The sequence below is a fragment of the Tamandua tetradactyla genome, chromosome 23 (genome assembly GCF_023851605.1).
Source record: "Tamandua tetradactyla isolate mTamTet1 chromosome 23, mTamTet1.pri, whole genome shotgun sequence".
Lineage (NCBI taxonomy): Eukaryota > Metazoa > Chordata > Mammalia > Pilosa > Myrmecophagidae > Tamandua > Tamandua tetradactyla.
In genome coordinates this window covers 24,242,437-24,268,050 of record NC_135349.1, presented here as the reverse complement: position 1 = coordinate 24,268,050, position 25,614 = coordinate 24,242,437, and the positions used below count along the sequence as shown (strand labels likewise).

General features: G+C 46.7%; 1 protein-coding gene across 1 annotated transcript; it reads right to left on the bottom strand.

Moving 5' to 3' along the window:
- Window positions 1-2,709: 2,709 nt before the first annotated feature.
- On the bottom strand, window positions 2,710-24,955 carry QPRT (quinolinate phosphoribosyltransferase). The gene is made up of 4 exons (XM_077140232.1): window positions 24,866-24,955; window positions 4,089-4,624; window positions 3,454-3,585; window positions 2,710-3,343 (listed from the first exon to the last, which is right to left on the bottom strand). The coding sequence occupies exons 1-4, from the start codon at window positions 24,876-24,878 to the stop codon at window positions 3,092-3,094; spliced, it is 933 nt and encodes a 310-aa protein (XP_076996347.1). The 5' UTR covers window positions 24,879-24,955; the 3' UTR covers window positions 2,710-3,091.
- Window positions 24,956-25,614: the final 659 nt, after the last annotated feature.

The window sequence follows — 25,614 nt, the reverse complement described above, 5'->3', positions numbered from 1 at the left end:
CGTCCCAGGCTGGCCAGGCCAGGAGGAAGGGTAGCCGGATGGGCAGGCAAATCCCAGGTGAGATGCGAGATCCATCCTCTGCCATCCACCCCTTCAGCCACGCCGACCTCTCCTACTGCCCTGAGACCGTCGGTTCCATCAGCCTCACTTGGGCCTCTGAGCCTGTGTGGATGCTGTTTCTCTGCCTGCTTTCCCTCCTCTCCAACCCCCTGCCATGGCCCGTGTTCAAGTTGTGGGGTTGGCTGCATCAGCCTCCTCCTTGTTTCCCTGCAGTTGCTCTAGCCCCCTCAAGGCATCTTCCTGCGGTGGACTAAATTTAAACTGCAAATGGGTTTATCTCACTCTCCAGTTTATATCTGATTGCTCTTGGGACAGCGCCCAATCCTGGGATCACCATTCCGTGGCCTGGACCCAACCTGTCTCCCAGCCACTTCACCTCTCCTAATCCCACTTTCAAATCTTAGAACAAACAGTCCAAGCTGCGTCCCGCCCCAACCTTTGCCTCTGCAGTCGCTTCTGCCAGGAAATCCATTCTCCTGCAAGGAGGCCAAGTGTTGTTGCTTTTGCCTGCCCAGGATCCATTTCCCCTGCCTCTGGTGCTGGGATCCCCTCCCCTGGAAGTTCCTCTAGGGCTGACCCCCGCCTGGTTTGAGCTTGAGACTCAAGCCTGGCAGAGGTTCTTTTGAATTTTTTTTAAAAAATTTTTATTTGGAAAGACTTTCAAACTTATAGGACAGCTTCAAAAATAATACAAACCCCTGATAGAGGACTCCAACATACCCCTATCTCCCCTAGATACCCAGATCCATCGGTTTTGACATTTTTGCCATTTGCCACATCATTCTATCAATCTTTCAATCCATCTATTTGACTATCAATCAATTTTCTGAACACTTGAATGTAGGTTGATTACATCCTGTTCCTTGAACACTTAACACTGCCATGTACATTTCCTAAGAACAAGATATTCATTTATTGTTTGTTTGTTATTGAAACACTTGTGAGTGCCATATGCATTCATCATAGCACCACCACCCCCCGCCCCATTTGTCTAATCCCAGCTTCATGCCTTCATTTTATCTCTCTGGTCCCTTGAGGTATTTGAGTTGGCAGCTCCTGGTACTCGCTCCTCCCTCCTGCCCCCGATTCCCTCCTGGATCCCGGGTGTTTCATCTCTAATTCCCAGCTGGCCCATGGGTCCCACCTTCCCCGCCCTGATTTCCTGGCAGGGTCCCTGGTGCTGCACGGGCCTGGCATTCCCTGCCTAGGAATGAGGAGCTGGGGCAGGGAAGGCAGCCTGGCTGAGCATGTCCCTGTCTCCCCTGGAGGGAAGACAGAAGCACCCCGGGGTGCAGACAGGGATTTGGGAGCCCCAGGGGGCACTTCTGGGCTCCTTCAGTTCAGGGCACCCCCAAAGGCAGCGTCCAGCTCGAGCCAGCCTCTCTGCTCACCTCCTCTCCAGCAGGTGCTCACTGCTTGTTTGCTGTGGGATGGAGGGATTTGTCTGTCTAGGGCTTTTGGTTCAGAGATGGGCTCATTGTTTTCTTTATCTGCTCTTCTCTGGTCTTCAGGGCTGAAGAGGTGGGCACCCTCCTTTAGTGCAGCCTGGGAACCCCAGAGGCCCCCTGGGGAAGGAGCCTTTGCTGATAAGAGCTGTTTTCCTCTCCTCAGGCAAAGAGTGGAGAAGAGAGTAGTTTCTGGGAGGGGAAGGGCAGCCCTGCCTCGGCCCCCCTGGAAGGAGTCCCCTGAGGCCACTCTGGGCCTCTCACACCCCCCTTCCTCCTGGGCCACCTTTGAAGGATTAGAGAGAGGCTGGGGGGTGGAGCACCCACAGAGGAGAGCAGGGCCTCAAGGCTGTGTGCAAGGCAAGGAGCTGGGCTCAACCCTCTGCTGGGCTGCAGCTGCCTGGCTGTGGGTCCTAACTCTTGAGGAAGGAGCTTTGACATCGGCACACGGACTCCTGCCCACACCACTCCATGGTTGCCCTTTGCTCTGTGCACACCACGTTCCCCTGTCAAATGCCATTCTCATGGAACAAGCCTTCAGCCCAGAATGGGGGTGTCCTCCCCAAGAGAGCCTCTTTTGTTGCTCAGATGTGGCCTCTCTCTCCAGCCAACACAACAAGCAAACTCACCACCCTCCCCCTGTCTACGTGGGACATGACTCCCAGAGGTGTGGACCTTCCTGGCAACGTGGGACAGAAATCCTGGAATGAGCTGAGACTCAGCATCAAGGGATTGAGAAAACCTTCTCGACCAAAAAGGGGGAAGAGCGAAATGAGACAAAATAAAGTGGCAATGGCTGAGAGATTCCAAACAGTCGAGAGGTTATCCTGGAGGTTATTCTTATGCACTGAGTAGATATCACCTTGTTATTCAAGATATAAGGGAGAGGCTGGAGGGAACTGCCTGAAAATGTGGAGCTGTGTTCCAGTAGCCATGTTTCTTGATGATGATTGAACAATGATATAGCTGTCACAATGTGACTGTGTGATTGTGAAAACCTTGTGTCTGATGCTCCTTTTATCTACCTTGTCAAGAAACGAGTAGAACATATAGAATAAAAATAAATAGGGGGAACAAATGTTAAAATAAATTTAGTTTGAAATGCTAGTGATCAATGAAAGGGAGGGGAAAGGGGTACGGTATCTATGAATTTTTTTGTTTTCTTTTTATTTCTTTTTCTAAATAGATGCAAATGTTTCAAGAAATGATAATGATGATTAATATGCAACTGTGTGATGATACTGTGAATTACTGATTACTATGTAGAACGGAATGTTCAAAAGTTAAGAATGTTTGCGTTTGTTTGGTGTTTTCTGGTCTTCCACCGTGGGGGAGCCGCCAGCAGAGTGTATCGGGGACCCTGGAAGTGAAGAAGGGAGGGAGTCTCTCCACCAAAGAGCCAATAACAGCCAAAAGTGAGACGCAAAATACCTAATCACGGACACCAACCACGGGGAAGTTCCAGGTGACATCACATTCAAGATCCCACTGATTGGAAAGCACGCAAATGACCACTCAGCAAGACAATCGCCAATCAAACTCTGCCCGCTGCTCTCTTAGCCCTTACAAACCACCCACAGAGGGCATCACGTCTCCCACCTCAGGACCGCAGGGGGCGCAGCGGGAGTCGGGGGAGGGGGCACGGGAGTGGTCCCTTCAGCGAACAGCTTGAGGGAGAAGTCGAGGGCCGGGGCGGCCTGGGTCAGCATCCCCAAAGAGATGACGTCGACGTGGGGCCCGCAGAACCGAGGCAGGGCGTCCAGGGTGATGCCCCCACTGGCTTCCACGCCCACGTGCGGGAACTGAGCCTTCAGCGCCGCCGCCGCGGGGTGCAGCTCCTGCGGGACACAGGCCCGGGGGCGTGGGGGGGATGGGGGTGGGTGAGAGCCGTCCCCCTCCACAGCCCCCCCCCCGCCCGCCTCTCCGGGAGGTAGCGCCCCTCACTCACCTCCGGCCGGAGGTTGTCCAGCAGGATGAGGTCGGCTCCTGCCCCGGCGGCCTCCAGAGCCTGGGACAGGCTGCTGCACTCCACCTCCACCTTCAGGGCGAAGCCGGCGGCCTGCCGCGCCCCCCGCACCGCCTGTCCGGGAGGCCGAAGGGCGAGGATGAGAAGGGTGGACTCTGGCACCAGGGCTCTTGGGCCATGGGGCTGGGGGCACAGGGACCGGCTGTCAAAAGGCCCCCAGATGGTTTCTGTCGCGTTGGGCTAAAGCCCACGGAATTCCCCATGTTGGTAGGTCAAATATGGGCAGGTAGCAGCAATATTTGGTATTTGGACTTGAGTTTCGTTGCACTCAGAACACTAAAACTGAAAGGGGTCTTTAAGATCCCTTTTACAGATAGGGAAACTGAGGCGTGGAGTTAGTGTGACCTGCCTAAGGCCACGGAACCCTGGACCCCGGAGGCCCGGACGGTATGTCCTTTGCCCTTGAATGCCACACCAAGCAACCGAAGGACAACGTAAAGAAGCAAGTCCAGCCCCTCGTTTTACAGACGGAACGAATGACTGGTGGTGACTGAGGGTCCTGGAGGGTGGGGCGCGCCAGGGAGGGGGCTGAGGGTTGGAGCAGGGCCGGGGCGCACCTTCGCCACGCTCCCCGCCGCTGCCACGTGGTTGTCCTTCACCATCACCAGCCCTCCCAGGTCGTAGCGGTGGGAGGCAGCGCCGCCGGCCAGCAGCCCGTACTTCTCCACCAGCCGGAAGCCCGGCGTGGTCTTCCTCGTGCCCGCCACGTGCCCGGACCAGCCGGTCCCCCTGGCGGCTTCCACGGCGGCAGCAGCCACGGTCGCCACGCCACTGCAGCGGGCCAGCGTGTTCAGCGCCACCCGTTCCCCGAGCAGCAGGAGGTGGGCAGGGCCCCGGACCTCGGCCACCTTGGCCACGGGCACCAATTTCGATCCCTCGGGGAGGAACCAGGACACCTGGCAGTTGAGTTGGGCAAAGAGGGCATCGAAGAAAGGCCGCCCAGCCAGGACCCCGGGGGACTTGGCCCACAGCACCGCCTGCGAGGGGACAGCCCCGGTGACCGAGGCCATGTGGTTGAGGCCCGGGCAGTCTTCTTGGAGCCAGGCAGCTGCCAGGGCTGCCAGGGTGGCGGGGGGCAGCAGGAGGGCCAGGCCTGGAAGGGAGAATGGGAGAAGAGCTGTCAGATTTAGGTATCCCTGGCTCTCTCGTAGCCAGGGGTGATAGTGGAACTATTTAACAACCAGATAAACTGGGCACTGACCATTCAGAGGGAAAATCTGGGGATCCCAGGGCGAGACCCTATGGGCTGCACAGATCAAGCAAATGAAAAGCCAGGAGGCCTAGTTAAATTTAAATCCCTGCTAAACAATGACTAATTTTTTTAGCATAAATATGTCCTAGGTAACATTTATTTAGGGCACACTTAGATTAAAAATTATCCTTTGTAGCCAAAAGTCAAATTTCACAGGGTGTCTTGAATTTTATCAGGGAAACCTAGCGGTGGATCATCAGCTGTTTGCCAACTGGAAGGGAAGTCTTTCAATATTTGAGCGGTCCAATCAGTCGCCCCGTGCACACCCGAATGTCACCCCACCGCCTTTCCAATCTGCCTTGTGTGGAGGGATTAGTCATTTATGAGCTGAAGCCCCCACTAACCAGAATGTGAGCTTGTGCGGGGGCGGGGGGGGGGGGGTCGTGTCTTTTTCATCCTAGTCTTCTCCATAGCACCAAGTATCTAAAAGCCGGAAATTCAGCCTTTTGTGGATGTGGAGACTGAGGACCACAGAGCAAAGGTCACACAGCCAACTGGAGGCAGAGCCCAAGCCAGCCAGGAGTCATGACTGTCGCTACTGCTTTTGCCCTCAACCTTGGGAATTCTTCCAAGGGGCCGCACAAGGAGGACAGAGCACAGGAAAATTGGCCTTGAGTCCCTGCCCCGCGAGGCATGGCTTCAGGAGCATGGTTTCTGCCCAGTGTGGCCGCCAACCCACCCTTCATTACTGTTGAATGAAACGATGGCCGAGGCAGGGCTGAGACGCGAGGCAACACCGCCATCTTTCGGTTGGGAGGAGAATTGCAGCCTCGTGGGCGCTGGCCACAGACGACTCAGCGTCCGGGGAGGGACAGCCCTTGAGGGTTCCCCCCACCCCCACCCCCACTTCGGCTCCAAGATGAGAGTAAAGCCAAACTGCTCTGCTCTCAGAAGCAGGTCCTCTCCTGTTTGGTCCTTCCTCCCCGGAGCCAAGCACCCATCTATCCCGTCCACCTGAGCCACAGTCCTTAGTGTTTGCACCTAACCCCCTCCCCCCTTTCCACAACCGCCCCAAGTGGCCTCGAATCCTCCATTCAGTGCCCGCTGTGCTTCAGCTGGGTGCTGGGCACAAAGACAAAGGGTCAAAGACGCCTCCATCTCCATCGTGACCCCTGTCTAGCCAGGAATTCCTCCGTCCATTCAAACTAGGTGCGGTGGTCCTTTTTCTTCTTAAGCGAATTTGAATCCTTCACTTGGTGAAGGATGAATGAAATGTGGAACATCTATACAATGGAATCCTGCACGGCAACGAAAAGGAGCTACAGATACACAAGTGGGATGCATCTCAGACACCTCATGCAAGAAAAAAAAAAGCCAAACTCAGAAAGCTCCCTGCTGTATGATTCCATTTAGATGACAATCTAGCAGATGACAATCTGTCTAAGCTATAATGACAGGTATCAGATCAGGGGTTTGCAGGGGGTAGAGGCAGGGTTGGCCATAAAGGAACTGTATCAGGGAGTTTGGGGTGTGATAGAGCAGTTTTGCCTCTTGACTGATGGCTGTTGCATGACTGATGCATTTGTTAAGACTCAGAGAATTGTACATCCAAAAACAAAACAAAAAAAAAAACAAAACAGGTGAACGTTACCTTCTCTAATTGTATCACAATAAAACTGCCTTTAAAATAAAGCAACAAAAAAAGTACATTTGTGGGCCTCACTCTTCTGCTTAAAACTCCACTTGCACTATATTAGCTCCAACTAATAAATTTGTCATTTATTATTCTGACAAATCCTTACTGGGGCCCCTGTTAATGGCCAGGTGCTAATCAGTCCTTAGCCTATGCTGTTCCAGGGTGGCACCTTCTACCTAGAAGCCCCTTCCCTTACCCTTGTCCCCAAACTCCCTCTTCACTCTGGCTCCTCCCTCAGCTCTCCTCTCAAATACCATTTCCCCAGGCACTTTCCCAGAGCCCCTAAATTAGGTCATACTCTCTCTCAGCACCCTGTATTCTGCTCCCTTCGCCACCACCCCCCCCCCACATTGTTCTGAGGTCAGATACAGAACGGCTATTGTTTCCGTTCTGAGGCCAGAGATTGTATCTGTCCATTAAGGTTTTGTGTTTTTTAAGACTTTTTATTTTTGAATATTTTCAAATTTATGGGACAGTTTCAAAAACAATACAAGCCTCATGCAGAGAACTCCAACATATCCCTACCCCTCTCTAGATACCAAAATTCACCAATTTTAACTTTTTGCCGCATTTGCTATACCGTTCTATCTATCTATCCATCTTCTGAATACTTGAGGGTAGTTTGTCTGCATCTCTGAACACTTAATACTGCCACATACATTTCCTCAAACCAAGGATATTCACTTATGTAACCACCTTAAGTGCAGTTAATCAAGTTCAGGCAATTGAATGTTGCTATAAAGCTTACAGTCTATATTCCAGTTTTTCCACATGTCCCAGTAATGTCCCTTTGAACCTTTTCTCCCTCCCTTGCCAGAGCCCATCCAACAGCACTGTCTCTGTAGTTACTCTTTCATTTTTTTTATTGTGCCGGTTTGAAAGGATGTATGACCCCTAGAAAAGCCATGTTTTATTCTAAATCTCACTTCGTAAAGGCAGGATAATCCCTATTCAATACTGTATGTTTGAAACTATAATCAGATCACCTCCCTGGAGATGTGATCGAGAGTGGTTGTTAAACTGGATTAGGTGATGACATGTCTCCACCCATTTGGGTGGGTCTTGATTAGTTTCTGAAGTCCTATAAAAGAGGACACGTTTTGGAGAATAGGAGATTCAGAGAGAGCAGAGAATGCTGCAGCACCGTGGAGCAGAGAGTCCATCAGCCAGCACTTTGGAGATGAAGAAGGAAGACGGGGAGCTTCATGAAAGCCAAGAGAGAAAGCTAGCAGATGACGCTGTGCTCGCCGTGTGCCCTTCCAGCTAAGGAAGAAACTGTGACTGTGTTCACCATGTGCCTTCTCAGATGAGAGAGACCCTGAACTTCATCGGCCTTCCTGAACCAAGGTATCTTTCCCTGGATACCTTTGATTGGACATTTCTATAGACTTGTTTTAATTGGGACATTTTCTCAGCCTTAGAACTGTAAACTTACAACTTATTAAACTCCCTTTTTAAAAAGCCATTCTGTTCCTGGTATATTGCATTCTGGCATCTAGCAAACTAGAATAAACATACATACAACGTAAACTTTCCCCCATCTCAACCACTCCCAAGCATACCACTCAGTGGCATAAATCACACTCACAATATTGTAGCACCCTCAGCAACGTCCATTACTACAACTCCCCCCTCTCCCCAAATAGAAATGCTACACCCCTTATGCAATTGACTGCCCATCCCCACAACCTGTATTCTAATTTCTGTCTCTGAGCTTGCATTTGCGCCAATAATTTTCTTTGCAGTTACCATGGGATTTAAATTTAACATCCTAAATCTTTAACAAGCTCGTTTGCTTTGATACCAGCTCAACTTCAACAGTATACTCTGTTCCTATGCCCCTCAGTGCCCCGCCTGTATGTGCTTCTTGTCACAAAGTGCATGTTTGCACATTGTGAGTCCAAAATCACTGATGTGTCATTACATTTTATGCCTTTTAGATCCTATAGGAAGTAAAAAGTGGAGTTATACACCAAAATTGCCATAGTACTGGCATTTTTATTTACCCATGTCCTTACTCTTACCAGAGATCCTTATTTCTTCATACAGCTTTGATCAATCATCTGTGTCCCTTTCTATTCACCCTACCGATATCTCCTTAGCATCTCTTGTAGGGCTGTCTCAGTGGTGATGAGCTCCTTCAGCTTTTGTTTGTCTGGGAATGTTTTAATCCCTCCCTCATTTCTGTAAGACAGTTTTGCTGGATACAGACAATTTTTGCTTGGTTGACAATTTTTTGCTTTCAGCATTTTAAATGTGCCTGCCTTCTTGCCTCTGTGATTTCCAATGAGAAATTGGCATTTAATCAATGTTCCTTCCATGTGACACACTGCTTCTCTCTTGTGGCCTTTGGAATTCTCTTTCTTTTTATCATTCAACAATTTGATTATAACATCTGTGGAATGGGTCTGTTTGGGTTTATAATGTCTGGTTTTCATTGACAATCTTAGGTGTGCATAGTCATGTCTTTTGTTAGATTTGGGAACTTTTCAGCCATTATTTCTTTGAATCTTCTCTCAGCCCCTTTCTCTCTTTCTTCTCCTTCTGGAATTTGAACAATGCTATACTGTACATTTACTAGTATCCCACAGTTGCTCAGGCTCTGTTCACTTTTCTTCATCCTTTCTTCCTTCTGCTCCTCAGATGGGATGATTTCGATCATCTTATTTCAAGTTCACTGATTCTTTCTTCTACTTGCTCCAATCTGCTATTGAATGCCTCTAGGGAATTTTTAATTTCTGGTGCTACGTCTTCAGCTCTGTTTAGTGATGTTTCATAATTTCCATCTCTCTACTGATGTTCTCTTTGTTTTCATCTATGGTTTTTGTTCTAGTTTGTTAGCTGCCGGAATGCAATATACCAAAAATGGAGTGGAAAGGGGAATTTAATAAGTTGCAAGTTTACAGTTCGAAGGCTGAGAAAATGCCCCAATTAAAACAAGTCTATAGAAGTGTCCAATCTAAGGCATCCAGGGGAAGATACCTTGGTTCAAGAAGGCCGATGAAGTTCAGGGTCTCTCTCTCAAGTGAGAAGGCACATGGTGAACACAGTCAGGGCTTCTCTCTCAGCTGGAAGGGCACATGGTGAACACGGTGTCATCTGCTAGCTTTCTCTCCCGGCTTCCAGTTTCATGAAGCTCCCCGGGAGGCGTTTTCCTTCTTCATCTCCAAAGGTCCCTGGCTGGTGGACTCTCTGCTTCTTGGTGCTGCAGCATTCTCTGCTCTCTCCGAATCTCCCGTTCTCCAAAATGTTTCCTCTTTTATAGGACTCCAATTAGCCAATCCAAGACCCACCCAAATGGGTGGAGACCTGTCTTCACCTAATCCAGTTTAACAACCACTCTTGACTAAATCACATCATCCAGGGAGATGATCTGATTACAGTTTCAAACATACAGTATTGAACAGGGCTTATTCTACTTTTATGAAATGGGATTTTGTGTAAAACATGACTTTTCTAAGGGGCATACATCCTTTCATACCAGCACAATTTTCCTTAAATTCCTTACTCATGTTTTCCTTTAGTTTTTTAAGTATATGTAGGACTATTTTTAAAAGTTTTTGCTGGTATGCCCCAGGTCTGGTCCTCCTCATTGACGGTTTCTAAGACTTTAATGTTCTCCTTTGCCTGGGTCATTGCTTCCTGTTTCTTGGTGTGCTTGGTAACCTTTTGTTGAAACCTTTACATTTTGATGTTTTATTGTGTTATTGATTAAATTTAGATGATGTGGCATCTGTTCCTTAAATTCCTGGCATCTGTACCCAACTAATGTTATGACAGAGCTTTCCTTGAATGCCAGAAGCTAACATAAAAAGAAGAAGAAGAAAAAAAAGAAAAAACAAAGGAAAACACCTTTTCCCAGTCTTTGCAGATTGACCTGTGCCAGTGCTCTTCTATGGGGCTTATTCATACAATGAATTTAGAGACTAGCTCCAGGCCAAAGCATATGAGCCTCCCTGGTTCTTTCTGTGTAACAGGCTTATCTTGGACCTGTGCATGTGGCCGTAGGAACCCCCCCTGTTACTCAGATAAGAATATCTCCTCTTCCCTAGAAAACTGGATACGGCACTGTATGTACATCCTACAGCTGGCAGTCCCTTGTCCCAGGCATCCAGGCAGCACTACGTGGCTGCTCTCCCACAGCATTCTGTGGCAGAGTTCCATGAGCCACCTACTGCACGCAGGAGTTCTGAGACAGCGAGTCTCTCAGGCCATCACCAGCCAGACTGGACCAGGCGTACATACTCCCAGTGTGTGCACAAGGGTTTCGCTGCTCTCTCCCAAACCGGGACCAGGATCCCACTGGGAGTGTTGCTGGTTCTGTGCTGGGCCAGTGAGTGATGGGGTGGGAGGGGCCAGCCGGGCCCCACGAGATCCTATCACTTTTCAGTGGCCTTTTTCTTGATTCAGCACTTGCCCTGTTTCTGCAGTTTTTTTTAACTCTTTTCTGGAGCCCTGAGAAAGATGTTTCTGCCAGTTCTTGCTGGTTGTTCAAAGCTTCTGTGTTCACTGAGTTTTCTGCCTAGCACTCTGGACTTAGGAATTTGGGGCATTTCTAGGTCAAAAGTGGCCAATTACCGGCAATTTCATATGACTTGGCTTCATTGTAAGTGTTCAGAGATACTTATCCAATCAGAAAGGCCACAACAGTGGAGTGAATTAAAACCCAGGCTCTGGAATATGGACGCCTCGTTAGTTTTGGCTCGGCCAGCCGTGCCCTATCTCTCCCGCGCTTTTCGCCCTTCTGAGGACTCGCTGGGCGCCCTGGGGTCTTAGGGGTCCCCGCCGGCCTTCCCCGAGGCCTCCAGCGCCGTGTTCCTGTGGCGGGAGGTCCGGACAGGTCATCACTGGACCCGTGGGGCGCCAGGGCACGGGGGCGCAGGGCTGCTCAAGGTCTCACAGGCAGCACCACCTGCGCTGCTGGAAGGTTCCCGAAGGCACCCGGAGGGGAGGGGAGGAGGCCCCAGAACAAGCTTCTGACCATATAGCAAAGGCCTCCCTATTGGGCCCTGGGGACTGTGGTGCTGTGTCCACACTGAAGTCAGCTCCTCCTCCCATGAGACCAAGGTGGCGGTGCCTTTGCCTCTGGGACAACTTGGGCAGTATACACAGGACTAAAAATGCAGGAGATGCTGCTACATGGGACATGACATCCAGGGGTACAAGTCTTCCTGGCGGCATGGGAGATGACTCCCAAGGATGAATCTGGCCCTGGCACTGTGGGATCAACAATTCCATCCTGACCAAAGAGGGGAAAAGAAGTGTAACAAATAAGGTATCAGTGGCTGAGGGAGTTCAAATAGATGGAAAGGCTACACTGGAGGTCACTCTCATGCAAGCTTTAATTAGACACTGCTACCTGCCATAACTTTCCAAAACCCAACCAAAACCATTTCAGCCAATCCTAAAGAACACCTAGGGCAATATATAAGATTCTACAAACGTTCCATGCACTAGGGTAACTTTCCAGAAACCTACACAACCTCCAGATGGGTCCCTGGACTAGATAAGTGAAATGCAGAGGGCCCAGCCTCTCCAGAACATCAACTAGTTCCACCTCCCTATCCCATATTATCGACATCCCCTTCCAACATGAAAAAGTTAGAATGGGCATAGCCCAAATACCCCTAAAGAGTGGAAGAAAGATCAAAGGTGATGGTAGAATTATACAGAGAAGGTCAGGTTTAATAAATGAGTAGGATTACTGAATCTTTATATTGATATTTCTTTTAGTTTTCAATCTTGGAGCAGCTAGTAGTTAAAACCTAAAATTGTGGAATTGTAACCCACACCAAACTCTGAAATCTGCTCTACAACTAATTGTTGTGATGTGCTTTGAAATTTATTGACTTTTTTTGTGTATATGTTATTTTTCACAAAAAAGAAAAAATATCAATTGTGATGATTTTATATATATGTGTATGTATATTCTGGAGCAGCTAGAAGGAAGGAAAAATCTGAGATGATGGAATGGTAGCCCATGACAAATTCTGGGATCTGTTCTGTAACTACTTGTTGAAGAGTGCTTTGAAAATTATTGCTTTTTTCTTTCTTTGCTTTATATATATGTTATATTATATAATTTTAAAAATTAAAAAAAAAAAAAAGGCTCCGGGGCTGCTCTACCTGAGTTCTAATCCTGGCTCTGCCACTTCTAAGTGACCTTGAGCAAGTGAGGCTGCAGTGGCCTCATCTGTAACAGGCATTATAATAATAACCTAAGGTTGTTATGAAAATTAAATGAGTTAATATTTGAAAAGCACTTAGCACCAGTATCTACTAGTGTGTTTGCTAAAGAAACGACTGAAGCATTTACCAAGTGCCCTGGGAGCAGAGAGAAGAAATGACTAAGTGTCCTTGAGGAAGGGAGAGTAGTCATAGTGGCCTTGAACGATGAGTAATGTTTGCCAGGCAGAGGTGTGGGTGGGGAGGAGGTGGGCAAGACATTCCAGCTGAGAGAGCAGGCCTTTAAAGACTCAAAAGTAAGACATAGAAAAAAATCCGGGGGTCTGAGTGTAGGGTTCGTGGGGGAAATGGTGAGAGGTGAACCCGGAGTGGAAAAGGGTTGAGCTGTTTAGCTGAGGAGCCTGGTGGCACCCTAGGAACCATCACAGGTTTTCAGGAGAGGGAGGGATGTGATTTTGTTCTGGAAGGGTCACTTCAAACAGCAACTGAAGATGGCTTGGGAGGCAAAAAGAGGTTGAGGCCACTAGTCAGGCAAAAAGTGATGAAACCGCAAACTGAGGGAGTAACTGTAGGAAAAGAGAGAGGAGGGGCAGATGTGAGAGCTGTTTCTGAATAGTAACTACCAGAATCTGCAGGCTTGGAAGAGTGAGGAGTGGAAATTTGTAGGAGACAAGGCTTAAAACAAGACCTGCAGAATCTGTTGGAAGCAGCTGGCCTCAGGATGGTGGCAGTAAACCGTGGAGATCGTTATGTAGAGCAGTCTGGGAGGAAGAGAATGTTTACCCCAAATGGTTATGTTAAGTATGAAGAACACTGTAAGATAAGAACTTTGCTCCCTCAGGAAATGCCTGCATATCTATTGACATCCTGTGGTATATAACCAGGATCTGGTTAAGAATCAAGTTGTCTGATGTCTGACGTAGAATTAAGCTTCAGACCCCCTGAACCCATTTGTGTCTGTCTTTTCTTCCTTTCTTTCTCTCTTTCTCATCATTCCTTAGTGTCCTTCGAACTCTGTTTCAACAGGAAGCAACAGAAATTTTGAGACAAAAGCCATACTTGGGTTTCTGATGTCATGGGTAATTTCATACTCCAACTCGGCTAGGCTGTGATGTCCAGTTGTTTGGTCCAACACTGGCCTAGATATTACCGTGCAGGTATTGTGTGGAAGGGATTAGCATCTACAATAAACTGGTTTTTAAGTAAAGGAGGTTACCCTGGAAACTGTGGATGAGCCCCATCCTTAAATGAAAGAACTGAGGGTTCTGAGTAAAAGGAATTCTGTCTCGAGGCTACACCCTCTGCTCATTCTAGAGTTTCCAGCCTAAGGAATTCAGACCCAAGATTTCAACATCACTCTTACCACAGTTTCCAACCTCCACCCTGCCCTACGGAATTGCCCACAGTCATGTCAGCAAATTCTTTGTAAATCTGTTGTATGTGTGTGTGTATAAGAATATATGTGTGTATATATCCTATTGGTTCTGTGTCTCCGGAGAACCCTGACTCATACACCTGGGTGGCTGAAAACCAACAAAAGGAGCTCAGAGAGCGAAGGAGGTTGGGGTGGTGGGTGGGGTGCCCGGAGAGGGCAGTCAGCTGTGCTTAACTGCCTGTGGAGAACACGTCATGGGTGCTACAGTTCTCACCCGTTGCATCACCTGAAACACATCAACAGGTGTTCTAGTTTGCTAGCTGCCAGAATGCAATATACCAAAAACGGAATGGCGTTTAAAAAGGGGGATTTAATAAGTTGCAAGTTAACAGTTCTAAGGCCGAGAAAATGTCTCAATTAAACAAGTCTATAGAAATGTCCAATCTAAGGCATCCAGGGAAAGATACCTTGGTTCAGGAAGGCTGATGAAGTTCAGGATTTCTATCTCAAGTGAGAAGGCACATGGCGAACACAGTCAGGGTTTCTCTCTTGGCTGGAAGGGCACATGGCAAACATGGCCTCATCTGCTAGCTTCTCTCCTGGCTTCCTGTTTCATGAAGCTCTCTGGGAGGCGTTTTCCTTCTTCATCTCCCAAAGTCGCTGGCTGATGGCCTCTCTGCTTCTCATGGCTATGTCATTCTTCTCTGCTTTCTCTGAATCTCTCTTTCTCCAAAATGTTTCCTCTTTTACAGGATTCCAGTAAACTAATCAAGACCCACCTGAATGGGTGGAGACATGTCTCTACCTAATCCAGCTTGACAACCACCCTTGATTGAGTCAAATCTCCAGGGAGATGATCTAATTACAGTTTCAAACATACAGTACTGAATAAGAATTAGAAGAAACGGCTGCCTTTACAAAATGGGATTAGGATTAAAATATGGCTTTTCTAGGGTACATACAGCCTTTCCAACTGGCACACCAGGGATTACTCCCCTTTTACAAGTACAGAAACTGTATCTTTTTTAAAAAAATTTTTAAATACCAAAAAACACCAAACAAATGCAAACATTCATAACTGTTGATCATTCCGTTCTACATATATAATCAGTAATTCACAATGTCATCACACAGTTGCATATTCATCATCGTGATCATTTCTTGGAACATTTGCATCATTCAGAAAAAGAAATAAAAGGAAAACAGAAAAAAATTCATACACACCATACCCCTTACCCCTCCCTTCACCGATCACCAGCATTTCACTCTAAATTCATTTTAACATTTGTTCCCCCTATTATTCATCTTGATTCCATACGCAGAAACTGAATCTTAAAGAGATTCCTCTTTAAGAGAATCTTGAAGAGGTTCCTGTATGGTGCCCTGAGGACACAGTTTAGGAGAGGAAGGTGGGGGGGGGGGTGAAGAATAAGTTTGGTTCTGTGGACTTAAGGCTGAGATGCTGGTAGGGGATGTGAGTGGCAGTGTTGCTGGTGCATGGAAGAATGGTTTGGGAGTTCAGAAGAGATATTGGGGTGAGGCGAAGGCATTTTAGAGCCACAAGGCCAGAAAGCAAGCAGAGTTGTGGCTGAGGCCCCCCCAGAGCAGGCAAGAAGAGGAGGGCTCTGGGAAAATATATACAGTTTTTATTTACTTATTTTTCTTTATTAGAGAGGTTGTATGTTTACAGAACAATCACGCATGAAGTACAGGATACCATACACCGCCCGCCACCACCGCCCTGCATTGGTGTGGAATATTTGTTACAATCGATGATAGCATATTTTTTACAATTGCGCTATTAACTAAAGTCCACGGTTTAACTTGAGGGTCACTGTTTGTGTAGTGTGGTTTTTCCGTTTGTTTGTTTTTCATTTTTATTCTGTTAGCATGTATGCGATCCAGCATTTCCCCTTTCGATCACATTCAGCTCTATATTTTGGTGCTGTTAATCGCACTCACAATGTTGTGCAACCATCATTACCATCCAGTACCAAAACATTTCCTTCACTGCAGAGAGGAACGCTGTCCATTTTAAGCCCTACCTTCCCAATTCCCTGACCCCACCCTGTCCCTTGGTCACCTATATTCTAGATTTTGACTCTATGATTTTGCTTACTCTAATTGTTTCAAATCAGTGAGATCATGCAATAGTTGTGTTTTTGGAAACATCCGTATTTAGAGACAAACAGAAGATGAAAAAAAAGATAGAAACAGCACCAAGAGTGAACGGGTGGATGAGAAGGACAAGAGAATTTCAAGTAGTGTGCGGGCAGAAGCAACTAGAAGGAAGACTGAAAGTGAGCCATGGGACTTGGCACCTGGGAGACCTCTGCACCAGGTTTGGGGGCCAGAAGCCACCTTTCATGGGAAAGGAGTGCATGGGAGCTGTGCTGGTTTGAAAGGAAGTATGCCCCTAGAACATCCATGTTTTAATTGCAATCCCATTTCATAAAGGTAGAATAATCCCTACTCAATACTGTATGTTTGAAACTGTAATCAGATCATCTCCTGGGATGATGAGATTTAGTCGAGAGTGGTTGTTAAACTGGATTAGGTGATGACATGTCTCCATCCATTTGGGTGGGTATTGATTGGTTTATTGGAGTCCCATAAAAGAGGAAACATTTTGGAGAATGGGAGATTCTCCAAAATGGGAGAGCAGAGAACGACATAGCCACAATAGCACAGAGCCCACAAGCCAGCGACCTTTGGAGATGAAGAAGGAAAACGCCTCCCGGGGAGCTTCATGAAACAGGAAGCCAGGAGAGAAAGCTAACAGATGACCTATTCGCCATGTGCCCTTCCAGCCGAGAGAGAAACCCTGACTGTGTTCGCCATGTGCCTTTCCAGATGGGAAAGAAACTGTGAACTTCATCAGGCTTCTTGAACCAACGTATCTTTCCCTGGATGCCTTTGATTGGACATTTCTATAGATTTGTTTTAATTGGGACATTTTCTTGGCCTTTAGAACTGTAAAGTAGTAATTTATTAAATTCCCCTTTTTAAAAGCCATTCTGTTTCTGGTATATTGCATTCCGGCAGCTAGCAAACTAGAACAGGAAGTTAGGTAGTGACAGCATTGGGTGTAGACTACTTCTTTCAGATGAAATTGATAAAGCAAGACCCTCAGCCTGGGCTGCACATTTGAGCAACCTGGCCAGCTTTACCAACTCTTGGGTGCCAGCTTTCCCATCCCAGACCCGCTGAATCAATCCCTGGGGTGCCGTGCCTTGGCATCTGGGTTTTCAAAAATTCTCCCATATCTCAGCTACACATGAAGGTTAAGAAATAATGTTCACATAAGATGACATATTGGTCACCAGTATTCATATGAAATGTCCAGAACTGACAAATAGCTAGACATCAGATGAGAAGTTGCTGGGGGCCGAGGATGAATTAAACATGCACGGAATCTCACCTGAAGTGATGGAAATATTCTAAAACTGGATTTTGGTGATAGTAAATTTACTAAAACTTGGTAAATTTACTAAAACTCATTCAACTGAATGCTTAAAGAGACAAACAAAAGAACCAGCATTCTAAGGGAAGGCATGAGGTATTTTGCAACCCTTGGTGAACCAGTGGGTCCAGGAATTAAGCATCAAGGGCAACATCGCAAGATGACACTGAGGCCCTGGGCGCCCAGCTGGAAGACATCACCTGTTCAGTACTCTTGCCAAAAACAAAACAAACCTGAATCCTATCCGACTTCTAGATGTAACCACCAATTAACAATCCTGGCAGCAGACAGACGAACATGTCAAAATCTACCATGGGGATGCAACTGGCAAAATTCAGACTGTGGGAAATTCCACCAGAAAAATAACCTAAGTTCTTCAACTAATAAATTATAAAGAAAACAAAAAAGTTAAAAGAACCATAAAGCACACATTACCCAATCACAATGAGTGGATCTTATTTGGATCCTAATTCGAACCAAAAAAATAAAAAGGAATTAGAATATTTATGAGACAACTGAAAATTTGGACACTATTTGAAAACATTGAAGACAAAATTTTTTTATATTTAGACGTGATAATGGGTTGTGTCTTTTATCTTTTAGATAATGCATGTAGAAATATCCAAGAGAGAAAAGATAGGGCAGCTGGCTTGCTCTAAAACAAAACAAGAAGGTAGAAAGTCAATAAGGTTGTGAATTGGGCTGAATTGGCCAAAAGCCAGTTGGGGCTGGGTGATGGCATGGGGTGTTCATTATACTTCTCTGTCCTCTTTTGTATCTGTTTGAAATTCTCTATAACAAGAAAGAAATTTAAAAATAAATAAAGGAGAGGAGAGAAACAGTTCCCCACTTGAGATAGAGGGACAAGGTCAAGGAGAGTTTATAGGATGGGGTGGGGCGGTGAATCTCAACCTGAGCTGCACACCTGGGGCCCCTTATAAAGAAGGTGTCCTGAATCCACCGCCAGAGATTCTGATTTTTAATTTTTCAAATACTTTTAATGTATCCATTGAGAAGGTCATGTGGTTTCTGCCCTCTATTCTACAAACCCCATGTATCGTGCGGTTGATTTGCAGATTTATCTCGACTACGTTTCTCAGCATTGCATAACCAACATAGTCGGAGTTCCAAAAAATAGGGTGGGCCACGGTGGCTCAGCAGGCAAGAATGCTCGCCTGCCATGCCAGAGGACCCGGGTTTGATTCCCGGTGCCTGCCCATGTTAAAAAAAAGCTGTTCGTAAGTAAATATGTATGTGGATATATATACAGGAAGCACCTTTCATACTTAAAAAAAAAATTTGTTTTTCAAACTATTCTTATTTCATTTGTCTGGAATGTGGTGACATCCTTCTAATTTGTGGCAGAGGTGAGCGCCTCTGAGTTAAAAGAAGAAACCAACGGCTCCCCCACATTGGTACCCACCACCTAGCAGGCACCCAGCAGGCACAAACCCTCCCCACAGCCCTTCAAGGTAGGTTTCATTCATCTTTACAGATGGAGGACTGAGGTAAAGGTAAGTATTACCTACAGTCCAGGGCTGGAGAATGAGACATGTGGGCGCAGGTACTTTGAGAACCCCAGGCTGTTTGCACCACCAGACCTGACTCTCTTGCCAGCCTTCCCTTGAGAGAAATTGCTCTGATTGCTAGCTGTTACACCCTCCAGGTTCCATTTGTGAAAAACAAACAAATATGTCTGGCTTTCATTAGGCCGTGGCTGCCTCATGCATTCAGCAATAAGAGGGATTCCTGCGGGTAATCTTGAAAATATGGGCTCCCCTAATCAGCAGCTGTTTCTGAAAGGAACTGCAGAGAGGGAGAGTGCAGTTCTTGCAGCTGCAGGGGGGAATTGCTAACTGAGCCAGCTTGTCCAGAGAAAGTGCTCTGCTGAAGAGACAGCTGTAACCCGGCGTGTTCTTTCAAGATGCCTGGACCCCAGATGATAGTTTTATTCAGTGGGATGGAACTTGAATCTCTCGAAGCGATGCCGTCTTAATTGGTTGTCCAGAGTTTTATTAAAATTGGCATCTCTGTGTCTAAGAGTCTCCAAAGTCTGATTGGGGTTAATTTCTGTACCTCTCCTCTCTTTGCAAATAAATGCAAGGAGATACAGAGAAACTGATGACTCTGATAAAAGCGTGTCTGGGGGCTTTTCCTCTGGGACACTCGCTCTCCTCTTCTGGATTGGTGACTGATTTTTATTTACTTCGATGCTGTCCCTAACCTGCCAGTGGCTCCTTGCCAGGAGGGGCTGTGTCAGAATCAGAATTTCCATCACTTCATCTTCTGTTCAATCGTTTAACAAACACTTGTCCGTACCTTGGCCCAGCAGAGCACAAAGGGAGGCTCTGTGGACACGCCTGAATGAAGAGAGCAAGGCTTTGTTCTTAATTTTATGTGTAATGATGTGGTTGGTGCTTGGCAGCAAACCCTGGCATTGCACGAGGCAGGCTGAAGGGTTCTCCAGCCAAAACCAAGCGATGGTTCACCACTTCAAGTTACAGGGATAAGGAAACTTAAGTAGATAGAAGTTTGGTCTTTCTGACTTTTTCTTAAAACTCCATTGCCTGCTACCACTTGTCCATAATAGAAGCTGGCAGGACGTACAGTGTAATAATAATAACAGATAAACACTTTGAATGCTCACAATGACCCTATAAGGTAGATACTATTATCTATCATCCCCATTTACAGATAAGGAAACTGAGGCACCGGAAGGGCAAGTCACATGGCCAGGAAGTATGGAGTCAGGATTATAAACCCAGACAGGCCGGCTCCGGAGTCCATTCCCTCACTCACCTCACCACTACCATTTAATCTAGGACAAAATTATGTTTTTAGTTATTATATGCTTATTTTATCAGTGATCGCAGAGTCCTGAAGCCACAGCCAGGCTACAGGGGCCCTGTTTGGAAGTCAGAATCTCAGCTTCACCACCTAATGCTGTGTGATGTTAGGCAAGTCGCTAACCTCTCTGAGAGTCAGTTTCCCCGAGGAACTCACAGGGCTACCACGAGGACAAAAGAAGATATTTCGCTTTCTTCAACTGGAAAACAGGATATGAGGACTCCCTGGGCCTGACGGCTCCTTGGCTTTGAAGGCAATGTGGGCTGCCAGGTTTCTTTCCCCTGCGGGTGTTTCTCGCCCGGCCCTAAAGAGAGACTTATTAACCACTGTAACCAAGGAAGGATATGATGTGAGGCAAGTGGACATAACTCCTATAGAGCAAAGGAAATTAACTTTTGATACCCATGTATTGGTTCAGGACTTGGAAACTCATGGATTTGACAAAGCACAAGCAGAAACTATTGTATCAGCATTATCCACTTTTTCAAATATCAGCCTGGATACTATTTATAAGGAGATGGTCACTCAAGCTTCAACAGGAAACCCCAAACTGTTTTCCACAGTGGCTGCACCATTGTACATTCCCACAGCAATGCACTAGAGTCCTAATTACTCTATATCCTGACCAACACTTGTTATTTCCATTTTAAAAAATAACAATAGCCATCCTTGTGGGTGTGAAGTGGTATCTTGTGGTTTTGAATTGTGTTTCCGGGATGGCTAATGATGTTGAATATCTTTACGTGCCTATTGGCCATTTATAAATCTTCTCCGGAGAAATATTCTTTACCAATTTTTAGGTAAAATTGGGTTGCTTGACTTTTTATTGCTGCATTGTAAAAAATTCTTCATATATTTTGGATATTAAACTCTTTTCCGATATATGCTTTGCAACTATTTTCCCCATTCAATAGATTGTCTTTTCACTTTCTTGGAAATTTCCTTTGAGGCATACAAGTTTTGAATTTTAATGAAGTCAAATTTATTGGGTCTTTTGTTGTTCATGCTTTTGGTTTCATATCTAAGAACCCATTGTTGAATCATGACTATTTACCTATGTATTATCTTCTAAGAGTTTTATAGTTTTAGCTCTTATAGGTCCTTGATCAGTTTTTTTTTTTGATCTTTTTTTTTTGACTTTCTGTTGTGTGGTGTGGCATGTGTACAAGGCAAGGAAATGGAAGGGGCGGTGGTTTTCAAAGCATTCTTCAACGTGTGGTTGTAGGACGGATCTCAGAGTTTGTCATGGGCTGCCACGCGATCCTCTCGGGTTTTTCCTTCTGGCTGCTCCAGAATAAAGGAGGCTTGAATATTTTTTTGTCATCACGGTCAACTTTTTTCCTTCATTTTGTGAGGAGTGGCATATATACAGGGAAGCAATGGATTTCAGTGCACAGCACCACGGTTGGTTGTGGAGCATGTTTCAGTTTGACATGGGGTACAGTTCCACGGTTTTGGGTTTTTGCTTCTGGCTGCTGTAGGATGCTGGAGACTAGGGGAGATGTCAGTTTGGTGATTCAGCATTCATGTTCATCTGTTGAATCCTGTTTGCACTGTGTAATTTCACCTTCACTGTTGATCTTTCCCCCTTCTCTTTTGGGGTGTTTGTGCTATGGCCCTTCTGGCTTCTTAATGTTGGAAGGGTCTGTCACTAATATCGGGTAGGAAGATGGAACTATGTGATGTTCTGGAGAGGCTGAGCCCTCTAGTTTCAGGACTTATCTGGTCCCAGGACCAATCAGGAGGTTGTAGGTTTCTGGAAAGTTGCTGTAGTGCATAGAACCCTTGTGGGATCTTATATATTGCCCTAGGTGTTCTTTAGGATTGGCTGGAATGGTCCTGGTTGGAGGTTGGCAGGTTATGATAGGTAGCAAGGTCTAACTGAAGGTTGCTTAACAGCAACTTCCAGAGTAGCTTCTCGACTCTATTTGAACACTCTCTGCCGCTGATAACTTTATTAGTTTCATATCTGTTCCCCCTTTTGGTCAGGATGGAATTATTGACCCCATAGTGCCAGGGCCAGATTGATCCCTAGGAGCCATCTCCCACGTTGCCAGGGAGACTTTCACCCCTGGATGTCATGTCCCACATATGGGGGAGGGCAATGGTTTCACTTGCAGAGTTGGGCTTAGAGAGACTGAGGCCACATCTGAGCAACAAAAGAGGTCCTCCAGAAGTAACTCTTAGGCACGCCTGTAGGTAGTCTAAACTTCTCTGCTACCTACATAAACTTCACAAGAGTAAGCCTCAGGATCAAGGGCTATTGAATTGGGTGTCCCTAATGTTTGACACAGTTTCAAGGGATTCCCTGATGATAAAGGTTAATAGTTCCATATTCTTTCTCCCATCCCTCAAGGGGCTTTGCCAGTACTTTTTGATTATCTACTTAATATACTCTAGGAGGTATTCAGGTATTACAATAATCTATACAGTATAAAGGACCTCTTTCTTATTCTGGGTTCTCTGTGTTTCAGTTGTTCAAATGAGCTATACAGATAGACTGAGTTAGATTATGCGCTATAGAAAATTTCAGTTGCAGACTGCCAGTTTGAAAGGATGTATGTACCCTAGAAAAGCCATGTTTTGACCCTAATCCCATTTTGTAACAGCAGCTGTTTCTTCTAATCCTTATTCAGTGCTGTATATTTGAAACTGTAATTAGATCATCTCCCTGGAGATGTGACTCAATCAAGAGTGATAGTTAAACTGGATTAGGTGACAATGCGTCTCCACCCATTCGGGTGGGTCTTAGTTTATGGGAATTGTATAAAAGAGAAAACATTCTGGAGAAACCTAGAAATTCGGAGAGAGCAGAGAATGCTGCAGCACCACGAAGCAGAGAGTCCACGAGCTAGCAACCTTTGGAGCTGAAGAAGGAAAATGCCTCCCGGGAAGCTTCATGAAACTGGAAGTCAGGAGAGAAAGTTAGCAGATGACGCCGTGTTCACCATGTGCCTTGCCACTTCAGAGAGAAACCCTGAATGTCATCAGCCTTCTTGAATTGAGATGCCTTTCCCTGGATGCCTTAGACTGAACATTTCTATAGACTTGCTTTAATTGGGACATTTCCTTGGCCTTAGAATTGTAAACTTGTAACTTATTAAACGGAGCTTTTTAAAAAGCCATTTAGTTTCTGGTATATTGCATTCCGGCAGCTAGCAAACTTGAACACTCAGTAAGGAAACCCCACCCTAATGGAATAAAGCCGAGACTTCTGCTAATGTTTTAAATCCTCACGATAACCCGGTGAGACCAGATGTGGAAACTGAGGCTCGTAAAGGTGATGTAACTTGCTGAGGTTCCCACAGCTGTCGGGCAGCAATAAGAATTCAAACCCAGGTCGGTGTTATTTCAAAAGAGAAAGACAGCCTCAGAGGCCATTAATGGGGCATATGAAATGATTGGCATTTGGATTGTAAGTTTGGTATCACATTACGTTTCTCAAACATGATAACTGGTGGTGATGTAAGTGGTGAGAATTTAAGTGAATATCCTCGTTCTTAGGAAATGTGCATGGCAGTATTAAGTGTTCCAGGGCATGATGTATGGCAGCCTACTCTCAAATGTTCAGAAAATAGATGGATAGATAGAGCCAATGTGGCAAAATGTTAAAATTGGTAGATTTGGGTATCTGGGGTAGGGGGCGTTATGTTGGAGTTCTCTGCATGGGGTTTGCATTATTTTTGCAACTGTCCTGTAAGTTTGATATTATTTTAAAATAAAACATTTAAGGGGAAAAGAGCATGAGAAAGTAGAGAATGGAAGGTCCCCAGTGGCTTCGCAAGTGTCCTTGTGCATCCAGGCCAGCGTGGGGCAAGGTCAGAGGCTACAGGAGAAGACCAAGGAGGGGGACCTCATGCAAACCCAGGGGGCTGAAAAGGGGCCTCCAGGGCGGCAGGCACAGGTCAGGCACCTTTCAAGGGTCACATCATTTGTGCTCCCTCAACCCTGTGCGTGGGGGAAACCATCAGCGTCATTTTACTAAGATGCAAGGAAAAGCTGCCCAAGGTCAGGCAACCCGCCCCTGAGCCCCTGAGCCCCTGAAGAGCTGCTGTCCCCTCCCATTCTGGCGACGGGTATCTTGGTGCCATTGGTCCCCTCCCCGGTGGCCAGAGAATCCCAGGACGCGAGTCCCCCACCCCCACCCGGCTGCAGCTGGGGCAGGACTTTGGCTCGGCTGCTTCGGAGCTGCAGGCTCTAAGGGGAGCGAAGTCCAGAGCTGCTGCCCTGGCCGCCCCCCCCCCCCCCGCGGCCCGCCCCCGGCCCGGGCGTCCTCTGGTCCACCCTGCCCTTTCCAGGGGCTCAAGCCCCTTCATTCCCCAGAGCGCCTTGGGGACCCGGCATAGGAGAGAGAAGAAGGAGAAAAGGCCTGGGTGCGGTGGGGGCAGGGGGAAGCAGAAAAGGTGCTTGGGGTGGGGAGGTTGGAAGGGGATGGGGGGAGATAAGAGAAAAGACTGGGAAGACCAGAGGAGAGAGACTCGGTCTTCCAGGGGAGGTGAGTCAGGAGGGGGAGGAGATGGGGGGCAGATGCGAGGGGAGAGAGGGTAAAGGTGAGGGTGAGGGCGCCTGCTTTACCTTCAGGGTCCATGAGGGCTTGACGCTGTCTGGGCTGGTGTGTCCCCCTCTCGGATTCAGGCCTGAGACTGGGTGAGGCCGTCAGTGGGAGGAAAGAGAGAGAGGGGCGGGCCTAGCTGGTCCCCCTCCCTCAAACCCCGCCCCCCCCGTCCACCTACCCCCAGCCCCAGCACTTCCCAGGCTTTCAGGGGCACTTCCGGCTGTCCCGCAGGGGTCGGGAGGCCCCTGACCAGGGGAAGAGCTCTCAGCTGCTCCCTGGTGCCATCAGGGAGGGGACACACCAGCCCGGACAGCTTCAAGGAGCTCCCTCCGGATGGCTGGAAAGCCTTTTTTATGGTATACTGGTAAAATCATGGGCTTCAGACTTGGGTTCAAATCCTAACGCCATCCTTCTTTATCTCAAATGTGTGCTGTTGTTTTTTTTATTTTTTATTTTTATTTATTAATTAAAAAAAATTAACAACAAACAAAAACATTAACATATCATTCCATTCTACATATATAATCAGTAATTCTTAATATCATCACATAGTTGCATATTCATCATTTCTTAGAACATTTGCATCCATTTAGAAAAAGAAATAAAAAGACCACAGAAAAAGAAATAAAACGATAACAGAAAAAAAAAGATGATACATACCATACCCCTTACCCCTCGCTTTCATTTATCACTAGCATGTCAAACTAAATTTATCAAATGTGTGTTTTACCTTTTGCTGAGCCTCAGTCTCCTTAGCTGTAGCATGGAA